This window comes from Zonotrichia albicollis, chromosome 6 (genome assembly GCF_047830755.1).
Source record: "Zonotrichia albicollis isolate bZonAlb1 chromosome 6, bZonAlb1.hap1, whole genome shotgun sequence".
NCBI lineage: Eukaryota > Metazoa > Chordata > Aves > Passeriformes > Passerellidae > Zonotrichia > Zonotrichia albicollis.
The window spans coordinates 46799922-46822951 of NC_133824.1; the positions used below are offsets into that span (position 1 = coordinate 46799922).

General features: G+C 44.2%; 1 protein-coding gene, 1 long non-coding RNA gene and 1 other non-coding gene across 3 annotated transcripts; 1 reads left to right on the forward strand and 2 right to left on the reverse strand.

The window, feature by feature from the left end:
- Positions 1-7075: 7075 nt before the first annotated feature.
- On the reverse strand, positions 7076-16650 carry EIF4G2 (eukaryotic translation initiation factor 4 gamma 2). Its single transcript, XM_026797728.2, has 22 exons — positions 16586-16650; positions 16410-16520; positions 16213-16278; positions 15668-15793; positions 15228-15330; positions 14414-14545; positions 14256-14322; positions 14021-14172; positions 13500-13610; positions 12876-12959; positions 12692-12790; positions 12372-12513; positions 12121-12281; positions 11587-11700; positions 10689-10814; positions 10346-10450; positions 10045-10260; positions 9496-9754; positions 9079-9283; positions 8425-8636; positions 8194-8315; positions 7076-7898 (listed from the first exon to the last, which is right to left on the reverse strand). Exons 1-22 carry the CDS (start codon positions 16648-16650, stop codon positions 7833-7835), a joined length of 2844 nt encoding a protein of 947 aa, XP_026653529.2. The 3' UTR covers positions 7076-7832.
- On the reverse strand, positions 11378-11545 carry LOC113460207 (small nucleolar RNA SNORD97). The gene has a single exon (XR_003381981.1). It is a non-coding gene; the product is annotated as a small nucleolar RNA SNORD97 (small nucleolar RNA).
- A 1364-nt stretch (positions 16651-18014) lies between the features above and the next one.
- On the forward strand, positions 18015-22801 carry LOC113460204 (uncharacterized). Its single transcript, XR_012580877.1, has 4 exons — positions 18015-18633; positions 19280-19515; positions 20224-20286; positions 21514-22801. It is a non-coding gene; the product is annotated as an uncharacterized LOC113460204 (long non-coding RNA).
- Positions 22802-23030: the final 229 nt, after the last annotated feature.

Here is a 23030-nt window from a genome sequence, read left to right on the forward strand (position 1 = left end):
GTTAAAATGAGCATTTAAAAGGCAGTATCAAAAAAAATAATAATTTCAGAGACCTTGAGAGACATTATGGCCAAGATTTTCATTATGTTTATTGCTGGATTTCTTTTTTCCCATAGAGCTGTACGTATCCCCTGCGCCTGATCCTGCAGGTTATATATCTACATTTGCAATTCTAATTAAATGGGTTGCTGTAAGGCTGTGTAGAGAAAATTACTATGTTGATTTCCAAATTGCATCAATCTCATACTGTCATCAGAAAAAAAGAAAAAAAAAAAAAAAAGAAAGGGCTGGATCAATCACATTCTTAAATTTTCTTCTTGCAACAATGGCACATTTTATTACAGTGTTATAGGGCCAGGTGATATAAGTGAATTTTATTTATCTTCAGACATCTCAAAATTAGCAGTCTAGACACCTTGTAGAGAGACACCCGTGGCCTGGCATCCCCAGGGGCAAATCATGCCATCCCAAGGTAATTGTGTAAGGTGGGAGGAGTGAGTCACTCTGAGGATCCTGTTCCTGTCTGCTGCCCCAGGAGTGTGTGGATGTCTAGACACCCAGCATTTGGATAGTTAAGTAAGAGGAATCCCACCCAGCACCCCAGGAGCTCAGATGTTTCCTTTGTTATTCACTTGAATTAGTTTCCCATTTAGATGTAATCTTCCCCTCTCTTTCCTCCCTAGACCAATCCAGCAGGATCAAGTTTACATGAACCTTTATCACACTGAGGAACTGAAAGGGAGATTTCCCAGAGCAGGCATAAATACAGCTGGCATCCATCTATCAGTTCCCTTCTTAATTCTGCTTTTATGAGGTTTTTTTGTTACATTTAGGGGGTTTTCTCCCCAAATTGTGCTTTATGTCTGCCATTTCAGCAAATGCCAACAGCAAGCCTTATTCAGATTGTCAGGCAAACTAAGGATTACTTCTTGTGGAGCTGTGAAAGTGCCTGGCAAACAGCATCTGGGAACTGGGAGCTCCTGGAGGTGCTGGGGTGAGTACACAGAGACAGCACAGTGTTTGTGGTGTTGCAGTGCAGGGAGGCTCTGCCTCTGTGGTGCATGTGCTGGGATCCACAGCTCTCAGCCTGAACCAGGGTCTGTAGGAAGCCCATTCCCATCTTCCCATCTACCTGTACAGGTAACAGGTGTAGTACCAGGATTCAACTCGGTCTGTAGTGTCTTTTCATGTTCCTTATTGAAGGATGAAAAACCAAAGCTCATGTGATGTCAGAAGTAACAGGATTACCTGGATTTATATTGTTCAATCCAAGGAGCAGCCTGTTCCTAAAGCAAGAGGGGAAGGAAAAGTTTGAATCAATGATATTTCCCCTCACAAACCAGTTAGTGTGTAGAGTCTTTGAGGAGTTTATGTAAAATATGAAATGATTCCTGAATTGAGTTGCACTTCAGTCCTTCAGGAAGATTATTATGGAATTTGCACTGGCAAGAATTCCATAAGGATATAATAGCACATTCTGTATTTATAACTGATGTGTTTTATCAGAGCCATTCCAGCCCCTGGACTGCCACAGTCAGGTTTCACCTGTTGCTGGGCTTTTACTGCATTATGGTCCCTACCTGCATGGCAAATCTACTGAGATATTTATCTAATTGAATTTATGAGGGGCCTTTCATCACAGCTAAATAGTTCATGGTCTTGCCAATTAAATTACATCAATCCCATAGAAGGGAAACTGTGGGAAATTGGAGGTCACCATGGAAACCTTCAGTGGAGCAGGAAATGAAGCTGCTGTGTTGATGAAGTGAGTAATCAGTTATGTACAGCCTAAAAGCAGTGCAGTGCACCTACCCTGCCTCTCATGGCTGTGTCGTGCTGGGCCTCTTCCCCACAGCCTGGCTAGGGCTCTCTTGACTTTAAAAATGTTCTTTATGTGGAACTGAGTGAGCCCTGCCTTTCTGAGCTCAGCTCATGGGGCTGTTTAAGGTTAACAGGCAGCTGAGGCCCAGGCCAGTTCCTGTTCTGTTGTCAATATTGGGAGGAGGGATTAGGACTAATGCTTCTACTGTTACTCAGAAATATTAACAACCTAAGCTTAAAATAATCAAGTAACTGAATGGCATTTCTCCAAGGGGAATAAAAGGAATAAAGATAAATGGGGATATGCATAATATGTATGTGTGTATACCTGTACAAATAGAAAAACCCAAGGCTTTAATCCTTCCCCTGCTTTATGGCTCTGGGAAGGAACTGGGAAGGAACACAAAGCTGGCCCACTGCATGTGCCTGGAGCTTTGTTTGTTACTCTGCTGTCTCTGAAATCTGAAAGGACATGCAATCATTTCTTAAAGGGTTAAACAAAATCCCTAAAGAAATGCAGATCAAGCCTTCACCTGTCTTTCAGTTTTAACTCTGTGTACTTCCACGTCTCAAATTTCACTTTGTCCTACCAAAAAGAGAAGCATCCATTTTGTAACAGAGCAAACTCTATAAACTCCTCCACACTATCAAACCAGTTAAAAATCCCTTTTCCTTTCACAAAGTTGAGTGGTTTTACACAGCTTCTTAGATAATAAAATTCTGGGAATACTTCACACACCAGATTCTTCAAGCACTTCTACTGCTAACATAAACAAAAACTAAATGCAAGATTGACGTTGTTCTAAACTGCAAAATATTTGAAGATAAAAATCCCCTCAGCTGGCTGCTTTCCTTACTCCAGGCATGTATCCATGCCAAGTGTAACTGTTGCCATGGCTGCTTCGTCAACTCATTAAAAATAACAGTTCACTCCTCTCCAACCACCCTCCCTTAAAGGAAAGGGATGTGGGCTCCCTAAATCAAACCCAGACAAGCCTGTGTGCCTTTACAGCACCACTTAAAAGGCACATTATTCAAGGAACTCCTGCCTGAAGAATCCCAGTCCCTGACTGTCAGAGGGAAAGGCCTGAACCTGTTTGGGAGAATTCTTGGTCTTTTAGAAGTGAAGCTTATTCTGAAATTCCAGGATAGGGGTGGATCCAGGGACATACTCTAACCAGCTTGTACCTTGCTGGACAACAAATAACAGCTATTTCTGAAGTACTGACAAGATTTTTGGGGTATATCTTGCGCTGTATGTAGAACCACCCTGGCATAAATAAACCTCAAAGCCATGTTGATACAGTCTCCTATCTGATGCCTGCAACTGTAGCTGTGCAGCTTTTCCCTTTGCTGTCACAGAGCACAGCTCCCAGCTCAGCTGCTGTTTCTGTTTTGCTTTTCCAGATGCAATGTGTGGAGATAAAATCATCCCAGGCTAGAGATGTGCCTACAGGACCTTGCCCCCTGAACTGAGCCCATCCCTGCCTGCTGGACAAGAGGACCTGCTGTGTGCTCTGGTTCTCTGGCCAACAGCATTGGAGAGAAAAGAAGAGCAGTGATCAATTTACAGATTTGCGTGAGGTGAGGGGAAAAGCCACTACATTTGTGACACTTTGACCCATTCTGCCACTAGACTCACTCTCTTGTCCCTTCTCATATTCATTCAAATCATTTGACGTAGGAGATGCACCATGGCTATTTATCAGCTTCCAAGTAAGGACCTCCTGCCAAACTGAGGGGAATCCTTGTGACAGCAGTGGTGCCACCTAGCCCAAGGCCTTGCACACCCCCCCCACCAGGACAAGACTGGAGCTGAGCACCATTTGAAGCAAACACTGCGGCAACCACAGTTGATAAATGGGGGTTTCTCAGGTACCTGTGAGCACAAGCCCACCACCCTTCACACTGCTGGACCAGCTCCCTGGGAATTCACTTTTGAGAATAAGCATGAATTAGGAAGAGACTCTTTTTTAATCAGTCTCTGCAGCTGCTTGCCTGGGTTGCAACATAAGCCATGATAATTCATGGTTCAGATGTGTTCTAAATTTGTACAGTTCAGGAGTGCACTGAAATGATCAAATTGTTTGGATTTACACACTGCTTTGGAGAAAAAGGGAAAAAGCACTCCAAGTCCAAACAGCATTCAGAGGGAAGCTTCCATATGCTAAAAAAGCAGGTCAGATAAGCCACTCTTAAAAAATTTTGTTCTGGACCCAAGCCTCCCTCTTTTCCCACACACTGTAAGGCTTCTTCCTGCACTGTTCCCCAAGCAACAGAACTGCATAGGAGTCATTGAGGTGTTTTGACTTTTAGGACCTGCTCAGGTGATTTGGAACAGCCCTCCCAGGGGGAGGAGGCTGAAGTTGGGGGTGTTGAGCTTGCGTAAGGTTCTCCTGCGAGAGGTGGAGAGGGACTTCTGACAAGGGCAGGTATTGACAGGACAAGGGGGAATGGCTACTAAAAGAGTTGAGGTGAGGTAAAAGGAAGAAATTCTGTACTAAGAAGGTGGTGGACACTGAACAGGCTCCCAGAGAATGTGGCCACCCCATCCCTGTAACTGTTCAAGGCCAGGCTTAATGAAACTTTGAGCAAGCTGGTCTCTTTGGGAGGTGTCCCTGCACATCACAGAGGGGCTGGAACTAGATGATTTTCCAGGATTCAATGATCAGAACACATTCCTGGAATTCTCAGATTTCATACCTAAGCACCACTGCAGCTTGGACAGATGGTGGCCTACTGCTGTGATCAGTGACGAGGCAGCAGCTGTACCACTATGACACAGTTTAGGAGCAGGTGAGAATTCACCATGACAGGTCCTTCTCAAAATCTAACCCACATCTGACAGGATGAGGGTTCCTGAATAGGAGCTGCAACCTAATTCTGAATTTCAGAGTATCAAGTGAGTTGCTGTAAGTGGTAGGAAATATGTGTAAAATGCAGTTTCTCCCAATGCTCCTAGCAGTATAATTATACCCAACCCTTAACAAAAATAATATTAATAGAAGCCATTATAATTAATCAGTTACAGTGGTTTAATTTTGACTGTGACTTTACTATGTAGAATTAAGCACTGTGTTTACATTTTAAGTACAATGCCACTCATAGTTAACAGGAGCACAGAAGTGAGACCAACCACCAGCCATCCCTGTTCCAGATTAGCCACAAGTCTTGCACTTGAGCACTTAAAAACTTCAGCAGCAGAAAAGACTGTGAAGATGCTACCACCTCTCCTCATCTATGGAGAGACCACTTTGATGTGCACACTGCAGTAAGCACCATTTTTACACCAGTTTGAAGAACCCAGAGCTGTTCACACTGCATGAGGATTCTCCAAGTCATGTAACGCTAATTCCACCTTTTAGTGGCATTTTCTACTGTTTATGTTTTATTCTGCATTTTTAGTTGTTCTTTCTATAGTTTTCTCTACCAGAGTTCCTAACTCAGTGGTCAGTTAGAAACAAGCCAAGCAGCAAAGCACCCATGCACGGGTACATACGGCTGTAGTAAGGACATGTCAGACTGGGCAAGAATACAAGGCTTAGTTACTGTGGCAAGGAGCTCAGAGCTGCCAGCTCAGCCTTCTCCAAAATGCGGCAGAAAAGCTTAGCTGCAGATTCTGGATCTATTCCCATTTTTACTTGCACATCCTTCTACCTTCTCCTCTCACCTCTGATATAACTTGAGTTGGAAACCACTCTTTCCTGCCTTGTGGTTCCTCTCCATCTTCCCTCTGCAGGGCACAGGAGCAAAGTGCATCACATGCTTCACATAGAGATGCCCATGTACACAGGAAGTATTATAGCACCATACACCACTAAACCAACCAGCAGTAACAGCAAAGTTCAAGCAAAAACTGACGAACTTGGAAAAACACAACACTCTCAGTGAAACAATGGTAGCTTTCACTTCACAGCACTTGTTACGCTTTAAAAAGCAATTCTAGAACAGAATTTTGATATGGTTAGGATTAAATGAACTCTCTAACTGTACTTGCATTTGTCCATACTGTTAAATGAGTATTGAACTGCAGAACCTTAGTGCCTATAGCACACACACAGCTGAGCCTGCACCCCTCTAGTTCTAGCAGTGACTGTATCACTCCATAGATAGGAAAGTCATGAGTTTGAGAACAACATATCACCAAGTGTTCTGGGAAGCCCAGGATGCCAGTGCTCACCACTGCCACCCAAGAATTGCAGCTCCATCACACACAGCCAGCTCAACCTCGAGCCACTGAACCGCATTTGACGCATTCTTGTCTCTGAACTGGACCCCACCCGCACCAGTATCCCCTGCTCTCCCTTCCTACACCCCATTTCTGAAATGTAGAGATGGGGCCATCAATTCTGCCAGCCATTCAAGCTCAATAGCCTTTGTCATTTGGCTTGTAGAGCACAGTCCCTGGAGTTCCTGGGCTCCACACTGCATAGGAGCTCCCAGGGCAGCAGCAGAACTCCCTGACAGACCATGGCACAGAACACTCAGGAGGGCAGAGCCATGACTGGAGTTAGGGAGCCCTCCAAAGCAAACCACAACTTTCCCAGCTGCAGCATTACAAGGTGCTCCACTGCCAACTGCAACTCTCCCTTTCCTCAAAGCAAGCCCAGTTATCAGCTCTAGTCCTTTTCTTGGGCTCCACTTCACTTCCTGTGCTGTGTAACAGTTCACAGGCTACAGCACTCACACCACTGGCAAAAAAGCTCCAGTCCAGGAGCCACTACAAATATATCACCTTTCAAGAATGTAAGTCTTGAGTATCAATGAGGACGAAAAAACTCACTGGGGACAAGGTTCTAGGAAGTAAGGTGTTTTGAGTATTTAATAGATGACATTTCAAGCCTGTACAATGCAACATCATTCAACTTTTTTGTAGGCATTTTTTTGCCAATTTGATTTGAGAAACAGGCAGCTAATAGACAGTGCCACTTGATTCAGAAACATGCATGTGGCCTGGGGGGAAGCTCAAAGCATTAACCAAGTCAAAAGCACACTCACTGATAAAGCATACATTGGACCACAAGGCAAACCCCTACCATTTCTTCAGCACAACTCCATCATTCTCCTCCTGTCACAACGCAGCTGTCTCATCTTGTCTGTGACCTTATTTAGAATTTATCTGCATATCCACACAAGGAGTGTAAAAGTAATTTCAGGATGGCTGCAACCTAAGGCAACTCCCACTGATGTTTAATTTCTTAAGTGAACAAGTCATCAGCCAAAGCTTTTCTACTGGGAGACATTCAGAAACAAGTCAAGTATCACAATGTTTATTGATAGATACAAGTATATAAAATCAGGGCATGAACATGTCTTGATAAATTAATAGACTTAATTTCAGTACTGTAAGAGGGACCAATTCAAATTTCTCACCATGTCATGTTTCACACCCACAAAAACCTCTTCCAAAGGGCATTAAACCATCTCTTCAGCCGATCAGTTTTTGTGCAAGTAAACTGTTCCTTTTATAAAAGACTTGTGCACTTGCCCAGGCTCAAGGATATTAAAACCTAGCACATAAAGCCCATTACTAGAGGTAGAAATACAGGCAAATATACTATTACGGCAACAACCATCGATTACAGTTAAGGATTCTCTGTAACAACCAAATGGATAATCAAATATTGCAACAACTCAAGTATTACACTGAGCAAAGTGCATTTCTACAGTATTCAGTGTTGCTATTCAGTTTCTAACTTAAAAACAGCCTATGATAACTGGCAGCAAAGAAGACCCTTGCAACAGACTGCTTCTGCTCAAGAACTTATGATGTAATTATTGCATGCTGCTAATACACTGTTATCTAAACATTGAAGATACTCTAAAATATTTTTATTGTAGACTATTAAGACATACTACAAAAACCTTTTGCAGAGAATATCCTACTGACATACTTCTGCTTTAAATATTGTGAAACATTACAGCGGAATGAATTTTCGCAGTGGTTAGGTCAAATGCAGTTACATCATAGCAACAGTATGTTTGCACAATTTAAGGCTTTGGCTGGTTCTTTAGTCAGCTTCTTCTTCAGATTCTTCTTCTTCAGCAGTTTCCAGCCAGGTTAACCACTGGTTTACCTGCAGTTATACAAAATTGGTTTAAGGGAGCAGGAATTGTTTCCCCATTAGGTTTTTTCACAAAACACTTATCTTCCCCTCCCCCATCTCATTTTAAAAGAACTTTCATCCACATTTGCACTACACACAGGCCTCCAGTCAATAGGAGAGATTTAGGTCATCGTGCTCCTAGTGGAATATTCCATGAAGATTCTAGATATTTACAAGTCTTACACACTTCGGCAGTCTTCTCAAACACTCCAGTACAGCAGATAAACAAAAAAACAAGTCTATATTCTAATGTTAGGAGATTTACCTGGAATAAAGCTTTGCCTTTCCCTGGAAACTCTTGAGTAATGTCTTCTTTCCATGCCAAGAAGGCTTCTTCTTCAATGATCTCCATGTCATAGAAATGAACAAAGAAGCGCAGTAACATGCCTACGAAAGTTAATTTTAACTTGGTTAGCTTTATAACCTTCTCAAACACTTGCTGAATTTTAAGAAATGTAGGGACAAGCCAACTGAAGTGAAACCTCAATGTACTTACCTTTTGGAAAATTGTTGTTGTAGCAGTGCACCTGGAGTGCATATAGAGCACTCACTTGCAGATCAACATGGTCATGGAGGAACTTCTGCATCACCGGCTTGAAGGAAAGAAGCAGCTGTTTTTCCTGCTCGAGCTGCTCTTTTGATGGAGCAGATGAAGAATCCGATTCGTCACTAGGTGGGTTTACTTCACTAGAAATATACTGCAAGAAACTGGACAGAAGAAAAGCCAAACTAAGTTGTATAAACTAAGACATCAAAGCACTTGACATATAAAAAGTTCAGATAGCTATCACTCCAACTATCCTGCTTCCACCTGCAGTCAGGAGCAAGCATAGGGACTTGTACTATGGTTGAGAGCACACCAGGAAAATCCTTGTTCTGCTTTTGTTACAGCTCTACATTTAAGAAAAACACATGGATCTAGACTTCCTGTCCAAGAAACCACTTCACATACTGATGCAAGCCTGGAGACTTGCCTTTCTTCTCAAATACAATGGGATTTTACTAGAGAAGGTTCACTCAGAACACTCTGTCTCCCCATGTACTGCATCTCAGATTTCTGCAGAGCTACATTTGAGCCTTTACAGAATTAGTGCCTTACTGGTAGCTTAACCAAACAAATACCTAAAAATACATCAAAACAGCATCCCACCTGGTCATCAATATATTCACAAATCCCTTATCTACATGAAGCTTGGGTGAAATGTTATCTTTAATCCACTTATAGATGGCTTGAGGGGATGGATCCGATTTTATTTGCTTTAGCAGTTCCTTCTCCAGTTTCAGAAGCGGGAACAAGAAGCTAAGCCCCTTCCCTTCCAAGATCTCCAGCATGCGGTCCTTGTTCTGGTCAATTTCTGACAAGGAAACAAAGACACGTGTTAAGCACTTCTCAAGAGCTCCAAGTGATGGTTCATGCTCCAGCCACCCCTTAAAAAACATCATTCCTAACAATAATGACAGCTCATTCCACCAAGAGAACTCTGCACATTATTTTACTCTGGCACAAACTAGAACATCTCGCTTACTCTAGGATCAGGTAACAGAGGAGCTCTGTGGCAAATCTTACCTGGTAACATTTTCTGCATATTCACTTTGCTTTGTTGGAACAGTTCTGTTAGCCATTCACGGTCTTGTAACTTAGCTAACTGCTGAAGACAGAGCAGGAAGAGAGGGAAGTGGGTGCCACTTTCCAGTGGTTGAGCCAGCTCGGAAATGCTCACCAGGTCTGAAATAATGGCACGGGCTGCAAACTGTGCTAAGTAGGATTTCACCAATGGGATGTCCACCTCCAGTTTGGGGCACTGGTCCAATACATTCAGGAATGCCTAAGAAACAGTAAACACACAAGATTAAATTCCCAAGTAATTGTGTTCCTGTGCAACATAATACTCATGTTTTCTGTAATCCCTTGTAAAGAGGATCCCAGGTTCCAGCTGCCTAATTACTGCATGTCTTCCTTTTATTGCTTCCTGTGCCCCTCACAGGTTCATGTGCTATTTTTATCTCCTCAGACTAGGAGGAGTTAAAAAAACAATATTTGCACACCACCTTTACAGCAGCTAAACACCATGAAGCACAAAGAAACAAGAACTGCAAGATTATCAGACCACAATACCTGCATGAAGTTGTCACTGGTGGCTATTCCCTCCTGCTTGAGCAAGCTGATCAAAGTACTTGCTTTCTCTTTGTCCTCATCTGATCTATCTAGGGATTGAAGGATTACTTTGCTCAGCATCTCAGGAATGAAGTGTTTCGGAGCTCTCATTTCTCTCACAGTGTTGACAGCATCATTAGCATTTCCATTGTTCAGATACTCAGTCACAACAGCCTCCTGGAGAAGAAAAGAGCCACAGTTAAACATTGTTTTTGAAGATCACATCCAAAGCTCTAAGATTCACTACTGCACACTAACTTACAGTTTGTTTAAGCAGCTCTTCCTTAGAAGGAGGTGGTTTCTTGGTGGTCTTTGCAGGCTTCTCTTGTATAAGTGGTGGATTTGTTTTAAGACCAAGTTGAGGCGGCTGAAAAAGAGACCAGAATTTGTTTCTTTGTAGCACATCTACCTTTGCTTATAGAAAGTTTTACAATACAGAACATAGAAAGCAGATGGAACTCAAATTGGTTTGGTTTAATATATTCTTTCCGCAAGTCCTGTTCTGTGCAATCAAAGACTTCTGTCTCCCCACATATGAAATTTAAGTTTTCCAAGCACAAACAGGAAAGTATAGCCAAAAAGATGCAGGAATTTTTTGTATTTACCTGTCCCAAAGGCGGTGTCTGAGTGCGTGGTGGTTGAGCACTGGGAGGAATCATAGTTATCTGGGGCTGAAGCTTTGGCACTTGGTTTTTATTCATCAGGAAAGACTGAGCAGGTCTCAGGCTAATCTGTAAACAGTAAGTCAAAGAAAAACTCAAACTGTTTTAAGTATTCCGACCAACAATACACAGCCATGGACTCGCTCCAACTCATCTCATTGAAGCATGACTCCATTTCTACAATATTAATACTCAAATACAGATTAAGCCACATGTGTTCTGAAACTCCCCCAAAAGCAAGTTACTGGCATTTAGTTCAACTACTATAAAAATCTGGAAATGCTCCTTTTAGATGCAGTATGTTAGAGACCCAAGAAGATAATCAGCATGCTTGCTGATGTATTTTACAGCCAAAACGAAACTCTACCGAATTGCTCAGAAATTGGGATACAAGTCTGGTTAACACTCAAAATCACAATGCAGTTTACTCTGCATTTGAAATTTTGCCTATTAGCCAGTTCTAAACAAAAGAAAATTTAAAAAAATTAACCTGGTCCAGCACTTCAGGGTTTCTAAAGTTCAGGATTTTCTGAAGTTTTAATTAAATGTTTTGTTATCAATAGGATGCATGGGAACTGATGTCAGAGTAGTGTTCTTGGAAGTGTTTGGGAAGGAAAGGACACCCCAAAAAATTGCCCTCATATCTCAGTCTTGCTCATAGGACGCTGGATACCCTAAGGAAAGTGAGGGGGGTAAAAGGTGAAAGAGGAAGGGACAAAGAAGGAGGAGAATGAGGAGGAGGAGAAAGAGTTCCAGCATTAGTCCTCATAATAACGCGTCTTGCTATAATCATTGGGCAATATTTAGAATAGGCTGTAAATAATGTAGGCATGTCATGTACCTCATCTGCATTAAGCTGTCCTTTCTTAGAAAACCGAGGTGGCATATCCTTCGACTGTCCTTGTTGCTGGGATAAGAGTCCCTGATTCTGGGTATGGTAGAGTTGGCTTTGCCCCTATTTCAGAAAGGGAAATATAGAGAAAGAAGTGCAGATGATGGAGTGGCGTACATCATTTGGTAAGTAGTACCAGAGGGACCAGAGGAACAAAGATTCTATTTGCCAGGAAGGGAGAAAGAAGGAGCAGGGGTGGTGGGAGAGTAGCATCTATCCCTAAAAACAGGGCCATCTTTTAAATAAAATACACCGTTCTGACCCACCAAAGCCACATGCACCTTTTCTTGCAGTTAAAAAAAAAAGTGTACTTCTTTTGTACTATTTAAAAAGTGGTTTAGAATTTTTGTATCAGCTGAGCATCAGTTATCAGAATCAGATCTGAATAGGTCTTTTAACATAAGCAGACTTTAATCCATAACATACGCATCTCAGGAAGTGCTTCTAAACAAGCTGAAGTCACCGTGCAAACAGCTTCCTTACCTGACTTTTCAGAAAAGATTTGCCTAGGTCTCCAAACTGGGATTGAGCAGAAGGCATGAGGTGACCCCCATGGCCATTGAAGAGTTGGTTTGAACGATGGCGTCCCATGGTGGGTGAGAATCTATCCTGAATAACTCCTGGACCAGTACCAATTCCGCTACCTGGATCAGCAAGGAGACAAATGACAATTTTAGTTCTTATTCAGCACAGCAGAGCCACAGCCACCCCATCACTCTGTGCTGCTAGGGTACCTGGCATTTGTCCAAACATATCAGCAAGCCCTCCGAGTGGGTCCCTGTCAAGTTTCATCCTGGGTGGCATGAAGGGTCCCTCCAGAAAGAAGTCGCTTCGCATCCCTTGAGACATAGGAGCAGGAATAAAAACTCCCAGATCCTTTAAAACAGGAATTACAATTTTGGTCAGTTTCAAGTAGCAGCCCCAAGAAAGCAAAGCTTTTAGCTCCCAGCTACATAAGTCCATCTGGTTTTAACCCTTAAGCCAACTGTGACACTGTGTGAGAACTACTCCCAAGTGCACAGCACCAAGGCAGCTCCAGACCTTACACACTCACTTTTACTGCATCTTGACGGATTTGATTGATAGTCTTTGGTCCATTGTCAAGAAAAGCTTTGCGAGGAACCCAGTTGTGTTCTCTCAACTCCACAGTATCCTTCGAACAGAACAGGCTATTAGGAAAGGATTCAAGACCATTTTGCAAGAAAAAAAAGCAACTGGGAGCCATTTAATCATCATACCTGCAGCAGGAAACGAATCCTTGCTGGCAATTCCTTACTTGACATCAAGGAGCGCATACGGGCAAAGTACTGATCCATTAAGGACTGGGGGAACAAAAGTTACAAGTGAGAATTATCCTGTCAGTGCCTTGAGTGTTTTCACTCATGATATTCAAGGCAAAATAATGCAACAAGCTGCCCCTTCCTGCAATCTCTAGCTCCTTGATGACAGAGTCTAAAGATCTAACGCATCAAGACATTTGAATCAGAGATAGCAACACAGCCAAAATTCTGTTCGTTTTAAGCTTACATTCCAAACTCTCACATCTCCAATCATCTAGCTGTGCTAAGAATAGTTCCTCAGCACATCTTCTCAAGCACTGTTTAGAAAAACAACACTCTCACTTAGATGATTTCCTGATGACCCTAACTACATCCCGGTGAAATGTTTAAAACTGCTCTTCTATCAAGAGAATTAGCCTAGAAGCCATAGTGGGCACTCTTTTCCCCCCCCCAAAAAAAAAAAAAAAAAAAAAAAAAAAAATCAAAAATATGTTTTGTACTTATGAATACAGAAGGTTCAGGCAATCAAGTCTTAGCTGCATAATTTAATTAAGTTAATGACTGAACTAGATAGGCACATACCTTGGCTTTCGCATGATCTAATCTAGGTCCCACTGTCCTCATTATCTGACAGAGGCACTCCAAATCCTCCCCCATATCTTTGAGTTGAACTCTCTTCTTCTTTTCCAAAAGCTGAAAAATTAAAAGGGAAATTCGGGATTTAAAAATTTTATAAATGACAATTTATAATATGCAACAAACTTTGTATGCTGACATTTAAAAAAATTGTTTTGTTCTGAAGGCAAACAGATTAAAAATTAAAATTAAGATCTGCCAATTTTTAAGTGTGTGTATACAGTTTCAAGCACCTACAGCACACTTCTGTATTCATTTTCCTTTTGAGACAATTCCTATGGCATTGAATAAAGCTGGTTTTACTTCTTAATCACACCAAAGGATGACAGTAGGGGATAAGCAATTGTCAGGAAACATTTTTGTGCCATTTTATACTCCACTCCTGCTCCAAGATTCTCAAAGCAGCATCAATATTTGCATATTTTTTTGTTTTTGCTCCTAGCTTCCCTCCCAATCTGAATACTCACTGTTTTGATGCACTTATGAAGGATAGATTCATGAATAAGATCAAGCTTGCCAAGTTCTCCAATGAATTTGATGTTCCCCAGCATCTTGATCTTGGCAATGGCTCTCTGTTCCTCCTCCTCAGGGAGGAGGGGACCATCATGCTTATCATAGACTGGAAAACAAAGAAGCCCATTTTACATGGCTGTGGGAAAAGATGACAAATAGGTCCTGTATTAAAGCGGTTTTAAAACTTACTATCAACATTTCTGGTTCGGTTTTCAAATTCATCTTGAAGTTTAGATATTAGGAGGCGTCTGAATGTCTACAAAGAGAGAACAAAGAAAACAATTAAGCTAATCAGGGCAGTCACAAATGCACGCAAAATTTACCATTGCGGACAGAGATGCACTCACTGTGCTTTGCTTCTGTCCTGGATGACTCTCTGCTGATGGGCCATCAAAGTTGGGTGCATCTTCTGCCAGTCGCAGACATAGTTGAGCGTACAGCGAGCTATACTTGGGCTCTTCAAGGGCTTTGTCTACGATCTACAGAGAGCCAGGGTGAGTGAGGCAGCAAGCAGCAGGAGGGTGCAAATGTTATTAGGAGACTGAGTTACAAGACACAGAATGGATTACTACCACTCTCATCTAGAACATCCTGTTTCCTGCTAATCAAGCACAGAAGCATTGTCGTCCAACACCAGTCTCAATGCTGAAGCAAAGGACAAAAGCCATTGCTTGCAACTGAAAAGGCTCTGTAATCCTGGGCCACCAAAACTCCAGTTTATTATGCCAACCCCTACGTTAGTGTCACCAATCTGATCTCGTTTAAAGAAAGTGGCGTTATTAGTTACATCAGTGTCCCCAGAGGTCACCAGTGGTTGCCTTTCAAAACCAAGTGGCTTGCTCCTCAGGAAAGAGGAAGAAAGGGAGGCCAAGCAAATAAGATGGCTAACTCACACCTCAGTTTATTTTAAAAAATAATCATAGAAGCCCAATCATGTTTAGTCATTGGGGGGACTTCTAAATGAGAAACTCAAACCATTAAAACTACTTCCTCCCCAGTAGATCCTTTTTTACACAGAAAGCAGGGGTGGGACATGGTGTTTGATAATCCAAATACACAAAAGCATTTTTCATGCTACTTCTGTATCCCATCAAAACCAACCAACCCCCTGCTTTTCAGCATGCAAGAAAACTGCAGTTAAAAGAAATGCGACCAGCTTACCAGCAGTATGACCCCTTTTAGGATGAGCTTAGATTCTACACCCACATTGAGGAGCTCAAGGCATAGCTTGTCGAACTTTTCAGGAGTAAGCTTATTTAGTATGCTAAAGAGGAAAAAAAAACCAAAATCAGAAAATACAGATACTCTAAGCATGCTATGAGTCACTTTAGACTCAACTTTTTTTTCTTTTGAAAAGCGCCATTTTCCATTCAACTGGTTTTTTTTGAGATCTTTACATTCAGTGAAGTACCACTGAAAATACTAATCTGCTTACAATAATTAAGTGTTTGCTGCTGCTAGATTACCAGGCCGGTTCCTTCCTAAAGGACGCACCTCCCCCAAATACAAGGCCCACATCTTCCTTTCCTCCAGCCCATTTCTTAGGTACACATTGCTCATGAAAACAGTAAGGAAAAGAAGTGATTTTGTGAGGAACTTACCCTCTTACTTTCCTGAAGATTGCATCATGTCGTTCTTTGTCGTTTGCGGAGTCGTCATCTCGTCTAGTGCTTCGTGAAGGAATCCATTTCTGAGCGTTTTGCCCTGGGGTTTTCCCCAGGAACTCGCTGCAAAATTTTGAAGAATACAGTTGTTGAAACAGAAACAAGTGATTTAAAGAACTGCCCTTTTAACCTTTCAGTGATGCCGTACTCAAACCAATTCCATTACTTGCTTTGTTAAGAGCATGAAATTACTCCTACCAACACTGCAACATCTGCTGCACAGAAAAGTACTCAACAACAATGCCTGGCACCCAAAAATACTCTCCACACTTCTTAAGGTAAATACATAACCCCATGCCCATGCACTGCCTATCAACCACGAGGTACACTTTAAAGGGCACAGACTAGAGACCATTTAAAGCTCTCTAACTCAGTATGTATTTCTGGTACAACTTAAAAGCTAGCCCATTTTCAGCTCTGTGTTCATTATCAAGCATGCTCTGACTTTCAAGTCATGCAAATCTAAGAGCAAGATGACATACCTGTTGCTGGCAGTCTTGGGATAGTGCTGAGGTGCACCCCTACCACCTCCTCCGCCTGAAGAAGCACTGTTAAAAACAACCACGGAATCCTGGGTAAGTCCAAACATCCCCGTTTTGGTATAAACATTACACTAATTTAAGATGCCCTCCAAGGAGATTTTCCATTGCTAACTACTCATCAAACAAACAAAGGGTACCTGAAACGAGAAGCACCCCCTTCTGCAATCGCACTCTCCACTTTGGCGGCTTGACAACGAAGAATCTTCAAAAGAATAAAATTAAATTGACGGGGTAGGGAAAAACAAAACCTAGAAAGACAAACCAAGCATTCATATTATACTTGTTTACTATCAGCCATAACATCTAAAAGTACAAACGTTTGCCCGACAACGAGAACCCTCCAACAGTGAACTTCACAAAAATTAAGAAACCTTTCATTCATGCAATACTATGGGACAGTCACAGAAAGGCCCATTTTATCATTATAGCCATGTTTCCCAACAGGGGTGAGGGCAAAGAGACAAGGGAACCATGGACTAAGCAAAACCCTTAAGTTTATCCAAAAGGCAAGAGTACCCGCAGAAAAGAACGCAAGTATTTTTTTCTTTTAAACAGCACAGTGAGTCCTTTACTGACGTGATTTAGAAACTGTGATTTATAATGGCACAAAAACGCAGCCAAATCCTGAAAAGCATCAGACAAGAAAACGCACGCTTAATGCGGTAAAAGGCGTGTATTCTGCGTCTAAATGGCGTACTAAGCCACCAAATAACGAAAAAAAGGCATCGTCCACCCACCACCTCTCGACTTTCAGCTTGCATAAAGAGCCTCAGTGCACGGCTCACGTAGCGGAACGGGGAGTACGGGCACAGAAACGCCCGGGGCAGGGAAGCCTGGGAGTGTCCCGGATGCGCCCGGAGCCCTCCCGGAGCCGAGCCCGGCGAGAGCCCCCCGCCCGCCCGGCGCGGGCACGCGGAGCGGCCACAACATGGCGGCAGCGGCAGCGAACAAAAGGCTCGGCCGCGGAGGGCGCCCCCCGCAGGCGCCGCGCGGCGCCGCCGCCCCCCCGCCCCGCCCGGCGGGCGCCGCCCGCGCCCGCCCGGCTCTTTGTTCTCCGCCAGGGCGCCGGGCGGGACCCGCTCCTCCGCACCGCGGCGGCCGCCCCGGGAGACACGAGGGCGAAGCAGGCGGTATCGCCCCGCACCGCGGCGCCCGAGCCCCCAAACAGGAAACACGGGCGAGGCGCTGACGCGGCGCTTCGGCAGCCCGCTCTCCACTCGCGCGAAGAAATGCCAATGAACAACAGTTAAAAAAAAAAATTACAAAATTCTCTCGCCACCTCCCCACCAGGAATGCGGATTCTCAGACCACCATGTCTGCCGCGGCTTCTCCCTCCAAGGGAAATCTAGGGGGCAGTGCGGGCGCCCGCAGACCGCGGCCAGACCACCATCCCGCAGCCGAGCCGAGGCCACTAAAGGCACGGCCCGTACGGACAGGCACTGCCCAATCCCGCCTCCCTGCTCTAACCTGAAACGCTGCCGCTCAGCCTCCCCTCCGCGCCCGGCGGGGGCTGCCGAGCTCCTCCCCGCCTTTACTCAGCGGCGGCAGGGCTCGCAAAGCCGTCAGCGAGAGCGACCGCCGGCCCGGGCCGCCATTTTGTGCGGGAGAAACAGACAAGCAACCGACAAGAAAATGGCGGCCGCTCTGGGCAGCCGCCATTTTAGGCTGCAGCTGCAGCAGTACCCGCTCACTCCCGGCCCCAGATCCGCGCTTACCCCGCCACTCCCGCATTTCTCACCTTCCCTAAGGCCTTGTCAGCTTCCCCGGGTCCCGGCGGCTACCAAGGGCAGGGGAAAAGGCAAGAGAAGGGGGGGGAGGGGAAGGGAGCCGGGGACCGGGGCTGGGGAGGGGAAGGGGGGAGCGCGCGGGACAGGGCGAGTCTCCGAGTCACCACAGCAGCAGCAGCACCAACCCGACGCTTCCCCCCGCCACCTCCATAGAGCGCCGACCGCCGCCGCCGCGTCTCGGGCGCTCCCCGGCAGCCCCACTAACTTTATCACCCTTCACGCAACCTACCCCACCTCCCGCCGGCACCCGCCAATCGCCGCCGACCGCTCCACCCGTCCTGCCAATCACAGCCGAGGAAGGGGGCGGTACCAGGGCTGGGGTGGGCGGCGGAGGGAGGAGGTTTGGTTGCGCCGTGCCGCCGCCGCAGTGCAGCACCGGTATTCACGAACGCTGCTACGCCAGGGACTGCCGGCGCCGTCGCTCGGGGTATCGGGGCCTGCGCAAGTGGCGCAGCCGCTGCATGGCGGCCGCTTGGCCACCGCGTCCCCGCGCCGTTTGCTGCCGAGCTGCAGCCCTCACAGAGCTCCAGTGCTAGGGGCCTGCCGTGCGAGCTGTAGGCACGTTCACAGAAGGGTACCTTAGTATATATATGCTAATATAGATGTTTGTAAGATTTTTGTTTGTTTGGGGTTTTAAAAATTTTATTTAATAAATTTATTTAAGCCCCCTCCATCAGCCCACATTTTGGGTTTGGCTGAGTTAAAAAAATGAGCCGATAGCCCACGGTAGCGCTGGGCTTGCAGTCAGACCCGGAGGAGGAGGTTTGCTATCTGAGCTCCAGGAGCCTGTCTGTACGGATCCAGTTTCAGGTTTACTGTTGGGGTTTGGAAACTATTTCCCTGCATGTGCTTTTGGCCGTGAACCGGCCAGTCCGGGGCTGTAGGCACCCCTCAGACAACCAGGGCTCGGGGGAGACATTTGTGTTTGTCGTGGTGAGCACTCAGCTAGTGGAGTGTTCCTGCTCAGTTAAACAAAACAAAGATGGCCAGGCTTCCAGCTGGAGGTGGAAGTTTGAGTCATGGAGCCTTCCATAGACTCAGCCGTGAGGGGTTTCATCTTTTAACAGCACGGCCTCCATCCCAAGTGCTGGCTAAGGTTGCTACCCTGGCTTCCCAAAGGTCCAAGTGTAGCTGCCCTGGATGGGGCAGGGCAGAACAGAAGGGCTCTGGAGAGGTGAGGAGAAGCCCCACAAACACCCACATCTGCTTTGTTCACACAGCCGCCTTCCGCTTTCGGTTTGTGTGACTCACGGTTCAGATGACTGGGGGAAAGTGATCCGTGTAGTAACTCCTGGACCGTGCAGATGGCAAGTCCAAACACATGATCCTGCAGAACTTCCAGCTTCTTTCCAAAGCCAACCTCATTCCTAATGCTTTCAACATATGTAAGGCTTAAAGGGGGCTGTCATGTGGGAGTTCTTACGTTACATCTTATCTGGGATGAAGCTTCTTCAAGGTAGGTTGCCCCATATCATAGCTGTAAGCATTAAGCACAATTTACTCACTGGATTGTGTTATGGGAAATCTCAAACAAACTACCTGAAAGTATTTGTGTTGAATAAAGGTGACACAACTGTGACAGATACTTACCATACCAGAATTTTTGTATAATGACACTTTCCCACATGCAGCTATGAGCACACTACTGCAAGAGCTTGGACTTGACGAGTAAATCTGCAAGAACAGAATTGTGCAGAATGCCATTGAAATCCATGGAATCCAGCTTGAAAGGAGGCAACAATGGGCACAGAGGAAACAGCAAAGTCAACAAGATTTAAACCAATGTTAGAACCAATGAAGGTTATTGAACATTTTTAGAGTGAAAAGTAATCAAAAAATACTTGGAAATCTTAGAAGAGAAAGGAGGGATTTTGTTTTGGGTGGGCTGGCAGAATATTCTCATTCAGTTTCCAGCATAAGCATTTCAACACTGTTAAACTGTAAATGAAAACTAAGAATTTATATATATTTGGGGGGGAAGGGCAGAGGACAGATTGGGAAACCTGCAAAACATAGTAAGTACATAGTGACAAAGTGTCACATTTCATTGTTTATTTTAAAGCATACTTTAAAATACTTATTACCATAACAACAGAAAATCCCCCAACATTTGGTCAGTAGGAGAATAGCAATGTTTTCTTAAAGCTGTGGTTGTTTTTTTTAGGATTGAATGCTGAAGGATTCAGCAGGATATATGGTGATCCATAGCTCACACTGGCTTCAGCAGGTGGGAACCAAAGAAGTTTCTGTGCTTGGCTGCTCATAGCATCCTTTCACATGTGCCACACTTTGTCAGCCTCAGAGACCTGCTGCACAAGTACAATTCATGAGCACAGTGAACCATAATGAGATGACAAAAAAATTGTGAAATGCCTTCTATTTTCTACATCTCACCCTCTCCTTAAATTCCTTTGCTTCTTGGCATGGAGGGCACCATTATTCATGTCTGAGAATGTAGCAGCCCAATTGTTTGTTTGGTAAAAAATTTACCTAAGGAATCTTTTCTTCAATCTGTCCCCTTGACTTTACTAACAAAAACCCCACAACCCCTGTCCCCTGAAGAAGAAGAAGAAACAAACAAAAGAAAAAAAAAACCATGAAAAACCAACCAAACAAACAAAACAACCAAAAAACCAAAAAGGAATTTTATGGGTAGCAGTTGCAGTACCACCTTGCATCCATCCTTTATGATTTGTCCAAATTCTACATCCCCATTGTATTTTCCCCCTTTCTCTCCTCCTCTTGCACTGGACACCAGTGATGCTTTAATTCAAATCAGGTGGTTTCCAATTGGCATAGTGGTAGTTCTGTATTTGTTCCTGCGAGTCTGAGCTTGCAGAATCGATGCATAATTCCAGCCTGAGTGCACTGCCACTGGTTATTTTGAGAAGAGATGTCTGTCAAGTGTCCTGAGGAACCCTCTGCGTTGCAGGCTGTGTGGCACAGATGCAGCATCTGGCTGAGAGGAGGAGAGCTGCCCCTTGCTGCACATGTGGGAGAGCTCAGAAGCCGGGCAGGCTCTTATGAGAAGAGCCCACCAAATGTGGGAAAGGGGAAAGGAGCTTTCAGGACTGGGAGCTTTCCCTTGCTGTTGCTGAGCTGGAATCACCGGGACCCACCCAGTGTAATAGGTTGCCTTGCAGTGATTCCAAGGCTGGGCCTTGCTGGGTGGGGCTTCCAGACGGCGCTGGTGACAGGGTGGCTGGGGCAGTGTGGCACTGCAGCACTCCAGAGCATCCCGCATCTCATCCCCTGCTGGCCGTGGGGCGGCTTTGTTCAGAGTGCCCCATTGATGCAGTGTGGACATGCAGATAATGTGAGCCAAAGCACCCGTGGAGAGAATTACTGCAGAGGAAGTAATGGCACTGACAATTTGCACCCTAGTTTATTTCATGTTAGTTTCTCCAACAATAATCACCTCCTGCACCTTCTAATTCCCCCAACATTTTTTCAGCTTGTTCTTTTTCAGGGGAGCCTTATTTTTCTGCAAAGCCATCGAGACCCACCTGCTGAATGAAGTAGCTGGCACACACATTTAACCAAATGGGAAATGTACTCATCTCGTTTTTCCTGTGATAGAAGCCTGTCTCAAGGAGAGCTGTACTGTAGGAAAAAAGGCCTGGGGAAAGAAGAAAAAAAAAAGCAAAGCCCAAACCCCAAACTGAAAAATACACCTATATTTTTCATTTAAACATTTTTATTGGCACCTCTACTGAAGCAGAATGTTCCTAACAACAAACCCATTCATACTGTGCAGATTCACTTTTATAGGAATTGTTTGCATTGTCTCTTGAAGAAATGCACTAATAATACATTGGATATGTGCCTAAATTGTACAATATAGCATGGATGGTGTCAGAGCATTGCAGAAGGCTTTGTGGTTTTTCTGTGCAGGATTTTAATTTGCAGAATATTGCTATTAAACTTCTGTATATCTGTAGAGGTGACTTTGAGTGGCACTGATTTAACAATATTCACTGAGGCAGGAACATTCCAACCCTTCTAGATAATGGTGCACTTTAAACCACCTGGGAGGTCCCTTCCCTTTTCCCTTCCTTTGGAAAATCCTTTGCAGTAGATTTCACTGAGTCCTCCATCTAATAAATTTTGCTTTCATTCTGTTTTCTTCTGAAATTCTGCATCAAATACCTTAACTCACCAGCTGGATTCTTGCTGCTCAGAATCAGACATACTAAAATATATATTTAAAAATCCACCTCCTGATTCCCAATTTAAGACTCAGAAGACTTGCTGGATTTCTCAAGTGTAACAATATGTCTGGCAGTTACAATTGCACAGGACTCTTACGGTGCTTCTCCCTCCAAAATGTGGAAAGATATTTGGGGTGTGACTTGGCAGTTAGCCAGTGAAAACTGCCTGGAATAGTCAGGGGTCAGAGACAGTGAGATTTCACCAGGGAATGTTTGTGCAGGAAACACACAAACGTGAGGGAAGCGAGGCAGTGCCCATAGCAGCACAGCTTGCTTTGCTTTCATGGGCCTATTTAGAACAGGGAATATTTTTAGCCAATATAATTGTACTAATGCATAATCATCATAACTTGCAAAGAGGAAGATTGCATATGTATTCCCAGAATGGTTTAGGACAACAAACGAACCAAAAAACAAACCCAGCAGTGACTGTCATCTCATCAGGTTCAGTTCAGTGAAATATATAAGCTGCAGAATGTTCATGTTCTCTAGTATTCTAAAATGACAGATTTGTTCATGGTCCTTAGCTCAACAGAGTGAGTGTGCTGTGCTGCAATGTTCTGTTTCTTGTATTGGTTAGCATCAGCCTTACACCAAAGTATGAAAGATTTCAAATTTATAATTCTCATTATTTGCCAGAAGAGCTTTTCTTTCTCCTAACCACTGCCAGCTCATGTTTGAGTTAACTTAAAGCATGTCCATAATTTGTAATTTTTATTGTTGCTAGAATTTCTATTTTCTACGTTAATGTCTGATTTTG

Coding starts and splice junctions, on each gene's coding strand:
- EIF4G2 (XM_026797728.2), bottom strand. CDS start 16,650: ATGAAAGGTTTCTTAATTTTTGTGAAGTTCACTGTTGGAGGGTTCTCG. Junction 15,794..16,212: donor CCCAAGACTGCCAGCAACAG/GTATGTCATCTT, acceptor AAAATTTTGCAG/CGAGTTCCTGGGGAAAACCC. Junction 15,331..15,667: donor ATCTTCAGGAAAGTAAGAGG/GTAAGTTCCTCA, acceptor TTTCCTCTTTAG/CATACTAAATAAGCTTACTC.